The 13,214-nt window shown below is 39.8% G+C and overlaps 1 protein-coding gene across 1 annotated transcript in view; it reads left to right on the top strand.

Annotated features, from left to right (window-relative positions):
- Window positions 1-13,214, top strand: part of NUP133 (nucleoporin 133) — a gene marked incomplete at its 5' end in the record, with an annotated part of 58,395 nt that overhangs the window by 37,756 nt on the left and 7,425 nt on the right. Inside the window, 2 exons of the mRNA XM_079696657.1 lie at window positions 10,485-10,620; window positions 12,195-12,313. Of these exons, the coding sequence (XP_079552783.1) occupies window positions 10,485-10,620; window positions 12,195-12,313 (255 nt within the window). The remainder of the gene's footprint in view (window positions 1-10,484; window positions 10,621-12,194; window positions 12,314-13,214) is intronic.

Consider the following 13,214-nt stretch of genomic DNA (forward strand, 5'->3'; position numbering starts at 1 on the left):
TGAGTATAGATCTTTTACCCCCTAGGTAGGTTTATTCCTAGGTGTTTTATTCTTTTTGCTGCAGTGGGATTCTTTCCTTAATTTCTCTTTCTGATCTTTCATACTTAGCATATAGGAATGCAAGAGATTTCTGTGTGTTAATTTTGTATCCTGCAACTTTACCAAATTCATTGATGAGCTCTAGTAGTTTTCTGGTGGCATCTTTAGGATTTTCTATTTATAGTATCATGACATCTGCAAACAGTGACAGTTTTACTTCTTCTCTTCCAATTTGTATTCCTTTTATTTTTTTTCTCTGACTGCCGTGGCTAGGACTTTCAAAACTATGTTGAATAGCAGTGGCTAGAGTGGACATCCTTGTCTTGTTCCTGATCTTAGAGGAAATGCTTTCAGTTTTTCACATTGAGAATGATGTTTGCTGTGGGTTTCTCATATATGGCCTTTATTATGTTGAGGTAGATTCCCTCTATGCCCACTTTCTGGAGAGTTTTTATCATAAATGGATGTTGAATTTTGTCAAAAGCTTTTTCTGCATCTACTGAGATGATCATATGGTTTTTATTCTTCAATTTGTTAATATGGTGTATCACACTGATTGATTTGTATATATTGAAGAATCCTTGAATCCCTGGGATAAATGCCACTTGGTCATGGTGTATGATCCTTTTAATGTGCTGTTGGATTCTGTTTGCTAGTATTTTTTTGAGGATTTTTGCACCTATATTCATCAGTGATATTGGTCTGTAATTTTCTTGTTTTGTAGTATCTTTGTCTGGTTTTGGTATCAGGGTGATGGTGGCCTTACAGAATGGGTTTGGGAGTGTTCCTTCCTCTGCAATTTTTGGGAAGAGTTTGAGAAGGATGGGCGTTAGCTCATCTCTAAATGTTTGGTAGAATTCACCTGTGAAGCCATCTGGTCCTGGACTTTTGTTTGTTGGAAGATTTTTAATCATACTTTCAATTTCATTACTTGTGATTGGTCTGTTCCTATTTTCTGTTGCTTCCTGGAAGAAATAGAATGGAAGCTTATACCTTTCTAAACATTTGTCCATTTCTTCCAGGTTGTTGTTTTTATTGGCATAGCGTTGCTTGTAGTAGTCTCTTAGGATGCTTTGTATTTCTGCAGTGTCTGTTGTAACTTCTCCTTTTTCATTTCTAATTTTATTTATTTATTTATTTATTTTTTCTTTAGTATTTTTCTTTCTTTTTTTTTTTTTTTTGCTTTATAACAATTTAATCAGTTATACATATACATATGTTCCCATATCCCCTCCCTTTTGCGTCTCCCTCCCACCCTCCCTATCACACCCCTCCAGGCGGTCACAAAGCACCGAGCTGATCTCCCTGTGCTATGCGGCTGCTTCCCACTAGCTATCTACCTTACGTTTGGTAGTGTATATATGTCCATGCCGCTCTTTCACTTTGTCACAGCTTACCCTTCCCCCTCCCCATATCCTCAAGTACATTCTCTAGTAGGTCTGTGTCTTTATTCCTGTTTTACCCCTAGGTTCTTCATGACATTTTTTTCCCTTAAATTCCATATATATGTGTCAGCATACAGTATTTGTCTTTCTCTTTCTGACTTACTTCACTCTGTATGACAGACTCTAGGTCCATCCACCTCATTACAAATAGCTCAATTTCGTTTCTTTTTATGGCTGAGTAATATTCCATTGTATATATGTGCCACATCTTCTTTACCCATTCATCCGATGATGGACACTTAGGTTGTTTCCATCTTTGGGCTATTGTAAATAGGGCTGCTATGAACATTTTGGTACATGTCTCTTTTTGAATTATGGTTTTCTCAGGGTATATGCCCAGTAGTGGGATTGCTGGGTCATATGGTAGTTCTATTTGTAGTTTCTTAAGGAACCTCCATACCGTTCTCCATAGTGGCTGTACCAATTCACATTCCCACCAGCAGTGCAAGAGGGTTCCCTTTTTTCCACACCCTCTCCAGCATTTATTGTTTCTAGATTTTTTGATGATGGCCATTCTGACTGGTGTGAGATGATATCTCATTGTAGTTTTGATTTGCATTTCTCTAATGAGTAAAGATGTTGAGCATCCTTTCATGTGTTTGTGGGCAGTCTGTATATCTTCTGTGGAGAAATGTCTATTTAGGTCTTCTGCCCATTTTTGGATTGGGCTGTTTGTTTTTTTGTTATTGAGCTGCATGAGCTGCTTATAAATTTTGGAGATTAATCCTTTGTCAGTTGCTTCATTTGCAAATATTTTCTCCCATTCTGAGGGTTGTCTTTTGGTCTTGTTTATGGTTTCCTTTGCTGTGCAAAAGCTTTTAAGTTTCATTAGGTCCCATGTGTTTATTTTTGTCTTTATTTCCATTTCTCTAGGAGGTGGGTCAAAAAGGATCTTGCTGTGATTGATGTCATAGAGTGTTCTGCCTATGTTTTCCTCTAAGAGTTTGATAGTGTCTGGCCTTACATTTAGGTCTTTAATCCATTTTGAGCTTATTTTTGTGTATGGTGTTAGGGAGTGATCTAATCTCATACTTTTACATGTCCCTATCCAGTTTTCCCAGCACCACTTATTGAAGAGACTGTCCTTTCTCCACTGTACATTCCTGCCTCCTTTATCAAAGATAAGGTGACCATATGTCCGTGGGTTTATCTCTGGGCTTTCTATCCTGTTCCATTGATCTATCTTTCTGTTTTTGTGCCAGTACCATACTGTCTTGATTACTGTAGCTTTGTAGTATAGTCCGAAGTCAGGGAGCCTGATTCCTCCAGCTCCATTTTTCGTTCTCAAGATTGCTTTGGCTATTCGGGGTGTTTTGTGTTTCCATACAAATTGTGAAATTTTTTGCTCTAGTTCTGTGAAAAACGCCAGTGGTAGTTTGATAGGGATTGCATTGAATCTGTAGATTGCTTTGGGTAGTAGAGTCATTTTCACAATGTTGATTCTTCCAATCCAAGAACATGGTACATCTCTCCATCTATTTGTATCATCTTTAATTTCTTTCATCAGTGTCGTATAATTTTCTGCATACAGGTCTTTTGTCTCCTTAGGTAGGTTTATTCCTAGATATTTTATTCTTTTTGTTGCAATGGTAAATGGGAGTGTTTCCTTGATTTCACTTTCAGATTTTTCATCATTAGTATATAGGAATGCCAGAGATTTCTGTGCATTAATTTTGTATCCTGCAACTTTACCAAATTCATTGATTAGCTCTAGTAGTTTTCTGGTAGCATCTTTAGGATTCTCTATGTATAATATCATGTCATCTGCAAACAGTGACAGCTTTACTTCTTCTTTTCCGATTTGGATTCCTTTTATTTCCTTTTCTGCTCTGATTGCTGTGGTTAAAACTTCCAAAACTATGTTGAATAAGAGTGGTGAGAGTGGGCAACCTTGTCTTGTTCCTGACCTTAGTGGAAATGGTTTCAGTTTTTCACCATTGAGGACGATGCTGGCTGTGGGTTTGTCATATATGGCCTTTATTATGTTGAGGAAAGTTCCCTCTATGCCTACTTTCTGCAGGGTTTTTATCATAAATGGGTGTTGAATTTTGTCGAAAGCTTTCTCTGCATCTATTGAGATGATCATATGGTTTTTCTCCTTCAATTTGTTAATATGGTGTATCACGTTGATTGATTTGCGTATATTGAAGAATCCTTGCATTCCTGGAATAAACCCCACTTGATCATGGTGTATGATCCTTTTAATGTGCTGTTGGATTCTGTTTGCTAGTATTTTGTTGAGGATTTTTGCATCTATGTTCATCAGTGATATTGGCCTGTAGTTTTCTTTCTTTGTGACATCCTTGTCTGGTTTTGGTATCAAGGTGATGGTGGCCTCGTAGAATGAGTTTGGGAGTGTTCCTCCCTCTGCTATATTTTGGAAGAGTTTGAGAAGGATAGGTGTTAGCTCTTCTCTAAATGCTTGATAGAATTCGCCTGTGAAGCCATCTGGTCCTGGGCTTTTGTTTGTTGGAAGATTTTTTATCACAGTTTCAATTTCAGTGCTTGTGATTGGTCTGTTCATATTTTCTATTTCTTCCTGATTCAGTCTTGGCAGGTTGTGCATTTCTAAGAATTTGTCCATTTCTTCCAGGTTGTCCATTTTATTGGCATAGAGTTGCTTATAGTAATCTCTCATGATCTTTTGTATTTCTGCAGTGTCAGTTGTTACTTCTCCTTTTTCATTTCTAATTCTATTGATTTGAGTCTTCTCCTTTTTTTTCTTGATGAGTCTGGCTAATGGTTTATCAATTTTGTTTATCTTCTCAAAGAACCAGCTTTTAGTTTTATTGATCTTTGCTATCGTTTCCTTCATTTCTTTTTCATTTATTTCTGATCGGATTTTTATGATTTCTTTCCTTCTGCTAACTTTGGGATGTTTTTGTTCTTCTTTCTCTAATTGCTTTAGGTGCAAGGTTAGGTTGTTTATTCGAGATGTTTCCTGTTTCTTAAGGTGGGATTGTATTGCTATAAACTTCCCTCTCAGAACTGCTTTTGCTGCATCCCATAGGTTTTGGGTCGTCGTGTCCCCATTGTCATTTGTTTCTAGGTATTTTTTAATTTCCTCTTTGATTTCTTCAGTGATCACTTCGTTATTAAGTAGTGTATTGTTTAGCCTCCATGTGCTTGTATTTTTTACAGCTCTTTTCCTGTAATTGATATCTAGTCTCATAGCATTGTGGTCGGAAAAGATACTTGATACAATTTCAATTTTCTTAAATTTACCAAGGCTTGATTTGCGACCCAAGATATGATCTATCCTGGAGAATGTTCCATGAGCACTTGAGAAAAATGTGTATTCTGTTGTTTTTGGATGGAATGTCCTATAAATATCAATTAAGTCCATCTTGTTTAATGTATCATTTAAAGCTTGTGTTTCCTTATTTATTTTCATTTTGGATGATCTGTCCATTGGTGAAAGTGGGGTGTTAAAGTCCCCTACTATGATTGTGTTACTGTCGATTTCTCCTTTTATGGCTGTTAGTATTTGCCTTATGTATTGAGGTGCTCCTATGTTGGGTGCATAAATATTTACAATTGTTATATCTTCTTCTTGGATCGACCCCTTGATCATTATGTAGTGTCCTTCTTTGTCTCTTCTAGTAGTCTTTATTTTAAAGTCTATTTTGTCTGATATGAGAATTGCTACTCCAGCTTTCTTTTGGTTTCCATTTGCATGGAATATCTTTTTCCATCCACTTACTTTCAGTCTGTATGTGTCTCTAGGTCTGAAGTGGGTCTCTTGTAGACAGCATATATATGGGTCTTGTTTTTGTATCCATTCAGCCAATCTGTGTCTTTTGGTGGGAGCATTTAGTCCATTTACATTTAAGGTAATTATTGATATGTGTGTTCCTATTCCCATTTCCTTAACTGTTTTGGGTTCGTTATTGTAGGTCTTTTCCTTCTGTTGTGTTTCTTGCCTAGAGAAGTTCCTTTAGCATTTGTTGTAAAGCTGGTTTGGTGGTGCTGAACTCTCTCAGCTTTTGCTTGTCTGTAAACGTTTTAATTTCTCCATCAAATCTGAATGAGATCCTTGCTGGGTAGAGTAGTCTTGGTTGCAGGTTTTTCTCCTTCATCACTTTAATTATGTCCTGCCACTCCCTTCTGGCTTGTAGAGTTTCTGCTGAGAGATCAGCTGTTAACCTGATGGGGATTCCCTTGTGTGTTATTTGTTGTTTTTCCCTTGCTGCTTTTAATATGATTTCTTTGTGTTTAATTTTTGACAGTTTGATTAATATGTGTCTTGGCGTATTTCTCCTTGGATTTATTCTGTATGGGACTCTCTGTGCCTCCTGGACTTGATTAACTATTTCTTTTCCCATATTAGGGAAGTTTTCAACTATAATCTCTTCAAATATTTTCTCAGTCCCTTTCTTTTTCTCTTCTTCTTCTGGAACCCCTATAATTCGAATGTTGGTGCGTTTAATGTTGTCCCAGAGGTCTCTGAGGCTGTCCTCTGTTCTTTTCATTCTTTTTTCCTTCTTTTGCTCTGCAGTAGTTATTTCCACTATTTTATCTTCCACCTCACTTATCCGTTCTTCTGCCTCAGTTATCCTGCTATTGATCCCATCTAGAGTATTTTTTATTTCATTTATTGTGTTTTTCATCGATGCTTGATTCATCTTTAGTTCTTCTAGGTCCTTGTTAACTGTTTCTTGCATTTTGTCTATTCTATTTCCAAGATTTTGCATCTGGGAAATAGAATCTTGGATCATCTTTACCATCATTATTCTGAATTCTTTTTCAGGTAGACTGCCTATTACCTCTTCATTTGTTAGGTCTGGTGGGTTTTTATCTTGCTCCTTCCCCTGCTGTGTGTTTTTCTGTCTTCTCATTTTGCTTATGTTACTGTGTTTGGGATCTCCTTTTTGCAAGCTGCAGGTTCGTAGTTCCCGTTGTTTTTGGTGTCTGTCCCCAGTGGCTAAGGTTGGTTTAGTGGGTTGTGTAGGCTTCCTGGTGGAGGGGACTAGTGCCTGTGTTCTGGTGGATGAGGCTGGATCTTGTCTTTCTGGTGGGCAGGTCCACGTCTGGTGGTGTGTTTTGGGGTGTCTGTGGACTTTTTATGATTTTAGGCCACCTCTCTGCTAATGGGTGGCGTTGTGTTCCTGTCTTGCTAGTTTTTTGGCATAGGGTGTCCAGCACTGTAGCTTGCTGGTCGTTGAGTGAAGCTGGGTGCTGGTGTTGAGATGGAGATCTCTGGAAGATTTTCGCCGTTTGATATTATGTGGAGCTGGGGGGTCTCTTGTGGACCAGTGTCCTGAGGTTGGCTCTCCCACCTCAGAGGCACAGCACTGACTCCTGGCTCCTCAATTTGGGATGATTTGTTGTCTATTCATGTATTCCACAGATGCAGGGTACATCAAGTTGATTATGGAGCTTTAATCCGCTGCTTCTGAGGCTGCTGGGAGAGATTTCCCTTTCTCTTCTTTGTTCTCACAGCTCCTGGGTCTCAGCTTTGGATTTGGCCCCGCCTCTGCGTGTAGGTCGCCGGAGGGCGTCTGTTCTTCGCTCAGACAGGACAGGGTTAAAGAGCAGCCTCTTCGGGGACTCTGGCTCACTCAGGCCGGGCGGGAGGGAGGGGCACGGAGTGCGGGGCGAGCCTGCAGCGGCAGAGGTCGGCGTGACGTTGCACCAGTCCGAGGCGCGCCGTGCGTTCTCCCAGGGAAGCCGCCCCTGGATCCCGGGACCCCGGCAGTGGCGGGCTGAACAGGCTCCCGGAAGGGCGGTGTGGACAGTGACCTGCGCTCGCACACAGGCTTCTTGGCGGCGGCAGCAGCAGCCCCAGCGTCCCACGCCCGTCACTGGGCTCCGCGCTTTCAGTCGCGACTCGCGCCCGTCTGTGGAGCCCCTTTAAGCAGCGCTCTTAATCCCCTCTCCTCGCGCACCAGGAAACCAAGAGGGAAGAAAAAGTCTCTTGCCTCTTCGGCAGCTCCAGAGTTTTCCCGGACTCCCTTCCGGCTAGCTGTGGCACACTAGCCCCCTTCAGGCTAAGTTCTCGCCGCCAGCCCCAGTCCTCTCCCTGCGCTCTGACCAAAGCCCGAGCCTCAGCTTCCAGCGCCGCCCGCCTCGGCGGGCGAGCAGACAAGCCTCTCGGGCTGGTGAGTGCCGCTCGGCACCGATCCTCTGTGCGGGAATCTCTCCGCTTTGCCCTACCCAGGTATGTGGGGAGTTTCTTGCCTTTTGGGAGGTCTGGGGTCTTCTGCCAGCGTTCAGTAGGTGTTCTGTAGGAGTTGTTCCACGTGTAGCTGTATTTCTGGTGTATCCGTGGGGAGGAAGGTAATCTCCGCGTCTTACTCTTCCGCCATCTTACCCGGAAGTCCTCCCATTTCTAATTTTATTGATTTGAGTCCTCTCCCTCTTTTTCTTGATGAGTCTGGCTAATGGTTTATCAATTTTGTTTATCTTCTCAAAGAACCAACTTTTAGTTTTATTGATCTTTGCTATTGTTTTCTTTGTTTCTATTTCATTTATTTCTGCTCTGATCTTTATGATTTCTTTCCTTCTACTAACTTTTTTTTCTTCTTCTTCTTTCTCTAGTTCCTTTAGGTGTAAGGTTAGATTGTTCATTTGAGATTTTTCTTGTTTCTTGAGGTAGGATTGTATTGCTATAAACTTCCCTCTTAGAACTGTTTTCACTGCATCCCATAGGTTTTGGGTCATTGTGTTTTCGTTGTCATTTGTCTCTAGGTATTTTTCGATTTCCTCTTTGATTTCTTCAGTAATCTCTTAGTTATTTAGTAATGTATTGTTTAGCCTCCATGTGTTTGTGTGTTTTACGTTTTTTTCCCTGTAATCGATTTCTAGTCTCATAGCATTGTGGTTGGGAAAGATGTTTGATATGATTTCAATTTCCTTAAATTTACTGAGGCTTGATTTGTGACCCAAGATGTGATCTATCTTGGAGAATGTTCTGTGTGCACTTGAGAAGAAAGTGTAATCTGCTGTGTTTGGATGGAATGTCCTGTAAATATCAATTAAATCTATCTGATCTATTGTGTCATTTAAAGCTTCTGCTTCCTTATTTATGTTCATTTTGAATGATCTGTCCATTGGCGTAAGTGAGGTGTTGAAGTCCCCCACTATTATTGTGTTACTGTTGATTTCCTCTTTTATAGCTGTTAGCAGTTGCCTTATGTATTGAGGTGCTCTTATGTTGGGTGCGTGTATATTTATAATTGTTATACCTTCTTCTTGGATTGATCCCTTGATCATTGTGTAGTGTCCTTCCTTGTCTCTTGTAACATTCTTTATTTTAAAGTCTATTTTATCTGATATGAGTATAGCTACTCCACCTTTCTTTTGATTTCTATTTGCATGGAATATCTTTTTCCATCCCCTCACTTTCAGTCTGTATGTGTCCCTAGGTCTGAAGTGGGTCTTTTGTAGACAGCATATATATGGGTCTTGTTTTTGTATCCATTCAGCAAGCCTGTGTCTTTTGGTTGGAGCATTTAGTCCATTCACGTTTAAGGTAATTATTGATATGTATGTTCCTATTACCATTTTCTGAATTGTTTTGGGTTTGTTTTTGTAGGTCCTTTTCTTCTCTTGTGTTTTCTGCTTAGAGAAGTTCCTTTAGCATTTGTTGTAGTGCTGGTCTGGTGGTGCTGAATTCTCTTACCTTTTGCTTGTCCGTAAAACTTGTGATTTCTCCGTCGAATCTGAATGAGGTCCTTGCTGGGTAGAGTATTCTTGGTTGTAGGTTCTTCCCTTTCATCACTTTAAATATATCATACCACTCCCTTCTGGCTTGCAGAGTTTCTGCTGAGTAGTCAGCTGTTAGCCTTATGGGAGTTCCCTTGTATGTTATTTGTCATTTTTCCATTGTTGCTTTTAATAATTTTTCTTTGTCTTTAGTTTTTGTTAGTTTGATTACTGTGTCTCGGTATGTTTCTCCTTGGATTTATCCTGCCTGGGACTCTCTGCACTTCTTGGACTTGGGTGGCTATTTCCTTTCCCCTGTTAGGGAAGTTTTTGACTATAATCTCTTCATATATTTTCTCTGGTCCTTTTTCTCTCTCTTCTTCTGGGACCCCTATAATGCGAATGTTGGTGTGTTTAATGTTTTTGTTTGTTTGTTTGTTTGTTGGAGTACACTGGCCTCTCACTGTTGTGGCCTCTCCCATTGTGGAGCACAGGCTCCAGACGTGCAGGCTCAGCGGCCATGGCTCACGGGCCTAGCCACTCCACGGCATGTGGAATCTTCCCGGACCAGGGCACAAACCCGTGTCCCCTGCATTGGCAGGCGGACTCTCAACGACTGCGCCACCAGGGAAGCCCGGTGTGTTTAATGTTGTCACAGAGGTCTGTTAGGCTGTCTTCATTTCTTTTCATTCTTTTTTCTTTATTCTGTTCCATGGCAATGATTCCCACCATTCTGTCTTCCAGGTCACTTATCCGTTCTGCTGCCTCAGTTACTCTGCTATTGATTCCTTCTAGTGTATTTTTCATTTCAGTTATTGTAGTATTTATCTCTGTTTTTGTTCTTTAACTCTTCTAGTTCTTTGTTAAACACTTCTCTCATCTTCTTGATCCTTGCCTCCATTCTTTTTCCAAGGTCCTGGATCATCTTCACTATCATTATTCTGAATTCTTTTTCTGGAAGGTTGCCTATCTCCACTTCATTTAGTTGTTTTTCTGGGGTTTTATCTTGTTGCTTCATCTGGGACATAGTCCTCTGTCTTTTCATTTTCTCTATCTTTCTGTGGATGTGGTTTTCATTCTGCGAGCTGCAGAATTGTAGTTCTTCTTGCTTCTGAGAGCAAATGTTTTATACATGTCTCTTTTCCCAGTAATTAGTGTGGGTGGCTGATATTTTATGTGTAATTACTCTCAAAGTATGGTACTGATCTGTATTTAGGCTTGCTAACAGTGACCTGATATTTCATTGATACAGCTTGGGGGGGGGGAACCAAGTTTGGGTTTTACTTAATCTTTATTGCAACTTGAATTAGTATCCAGGATTTTATCATAGTTTTCATATTTTGTTTATTGTAGGCTCATGCAACACTTCTAGGTTTGGCAAATATGGAAACTCGTTACTTTGCAAAGAAAAAAACCCTTCTTGGCTTGAGTAAATTGGCTGCATTAGCTTCAGGCTTTTCAGAAGATACACTGCAAGGAAAAATTGAAGGTAAAATGCAATATTTGAACAAGAAGACATACAAATCAGTCATACTGTCAATGTATTCTTAGAATGTGCTCTTGTTATCATTTAATGGGGTCCATTAGAAACAGGAGCCATCTCCTTTGAGAGGAGTGCTTTCTATTCAGTGTCCTCAGGCAATTACTCAGTTACATAATTAGGATTCTCTTTTTATGGAAAAGTAATTTGTGCCTTAAATAAGAATTCCTAAAGAGTAAATTCAAATGATTTGAACAGAGTACTCTGATTACACCCCTAGTGACTCATATGCTAAGAACAAACTGCAAAGAAACTTGACGTTTACTCAGTGGGTTTGCTGTAGGTGGTGGTAATTCTGTAGTGGTGGTCTGCTGTAGGTGGTGGTTTGGGAGATTCTTCCTCATTCTTTTATTTTTAAACGCTAATAGTGCCTTTTGTTCTAGAGAAGTGTGTATATGTTCTGCAAGGCTGGCTGGTAGTCTGAAAGGGGAGCTGTATTTTAACCTGGCCACCAGAGTTAGATCATGTTAATCAAAATATCTTAACACAAGGCTTTATTATTTCTGGTTCCCCCCCAACTTCTGGTCATCACTTTGCATTTTGATCACTTCTTAGCTTTTGCTTTCTTAGCACAATGAGAATATTTTCAGGTCTCAATAATTTCCTACAGACTATTATCACAGTGTATCTAATTGAAGGGAGTAGATTTTTAAGAGATAACATTCTATTGGTTATACAAATTTAATTATGGAAATTAGTAAAGTATAGAAAAAAACAACAACAAAAAAATAAATTGTCTATAATCCCACTGCCCTAGAGATAATACTTTTTTAATCCTCCCAGTCTGTTTTCTTAGGTATAGAAATTGCACAAAACAGTTTTGTTTAATTTTTACAAGCTTGGGATCACGTGGAATGATGCCAGTATTTGAATGAGCATATCTGTGATTTAGTCACTCCATTTTGCTGTAACTGCTGTTAGCAAACAGTTCTCTGTCCTTTTTTCCTGCAGCCCAGCTCATTCTCGTGTGTGAAGCCAGGTAATGATAGTTTATGTAAATCAAAAGCCCCTGTCACCCTATCATATGGCGATAAATAACCATTGCTGGGTAATAGGTCTGGTGCACAGTCCTCTGGCTTGTGTTTTTGCTGGCATATACTTGTGGTGGCTTTTAAGTAGATCACTTCCCTTAGTGAATGAAATTATACTAGAAACTCTGGTAAAGTAAAAAGTAGTACTTTACAGAGTAACCTTAAAATGGACTGAGAGACCTCAGATTTGGGGGACTTGTGCTTCTGAAATCCATCTGCTCAACAGTTGCTTCAATCAGTAGGTTTGTTTTCTTAGCTCTTCTCTCCCCTCCTAATATTTCTGGTTCCTGTGATAATCCATATGACTTGGATCAAACCCTGAATATTTGTAACATAATTAGGAATCAAGAATAAGCAGAATTAATAACATTCTAGGATCACTGAAATAGTGATGGGATTACCTTTAGAGCTGTTCCTTTTCTTTTTAAATTCAGATTTGTTTATGACAGAGCAAACGTGAATGTTCACCCCTCCTTCTGTGTTGCCTCCTAGAAATGGCTGAGCAGGAGCGCTTTCTGCTGCACCAGGAGACCCTGCCTGAACAGCTCCTGGGCGAGAAGCAGCTGCGTCTCAGTGCAATGCCGGTGCTGACTGCACCACAGCTCATTGGCGTATGTGCTTTTCAAATCCCTGCACCATTTCTTAGTCTCAAAACAACCTCAGTGTTTCCTGGACCACGTAGTACAGTTCCTCAGAGTAGTCATCTTTCCATTTCTTATTTTCCTGGTCACTTTCCCCTGGAGTCAGGTGTCAGAAGCTGCTTAGGAGCAGGGTGCCAGTTAGCAGAAAGCAGTGGGTCAGCCTCTGGCCCCCATAGCTCTCTGCCTGTTCCTCAAGACGCTTATCCAGGGACCAGAAGAAATTACTTCCATTGTGCTTTTCTAGTACAGGACAGATATGTACCATGAGACATAGTTCAGGCTCTTCAAAAAAAATGGTTTTAGGAACTGAATTTGCATAGCCTCTAAGTGCCATCGTTACCATTTTCCTCTGCAACATAGCACATTCCTGAGGACATAGCTAGATTAGGGGCTGCAACCCAGATAAGGTAATTTTGTTGCTGTGCACACTTAATAGCCTTAATTCTGCTTCTCTCTTTTCCTTTCAAGAAAGCATTTCACATGCAAAAGCAGTGTCAAGGATCACCTTGAATTGCCCTAATTATGTTACTAAGAAAGCAGACAATTCAAAAACTTCAGTATTTTAGTCATTATTAGTAACAGATTTCCTATCATTGAGCTCAGAGCAGCCTCTCCTGATAGAGCACATTTAATTTAAAAATCTAAGGGGCTGTTGCCTCTAAGACTCACCATTATTTTATGTATTGGTAAGAAGGAAAAAGTTGTCCAACTTCACCTTGATACTGAATCAATTTTAATACTACATTCCAATTTCAGGGATGTTAACATTGTGGGGAAAAAAGGTTCAGAAACAGTGAAATAAACTATTGTTTTCAAGTGTTGTAAGACAATGACAACAAGTAGATAGCTTTTCTTCTGAAATGGTTTGAGT

Source organism: Hyperoodon ampullatus (assembly GCF_949752795.1).
Source record: "Hyperoodon ampullatus genome assembly, chromosome: 1".
In the NCBI taxonomy this organism is placed as follows: Eukaryota; Metazoa; Chordata; class Mammalia; order Artiodactyla; family Ziphiidae; genus Hyperoodon; species Hyperoodon ampullatus.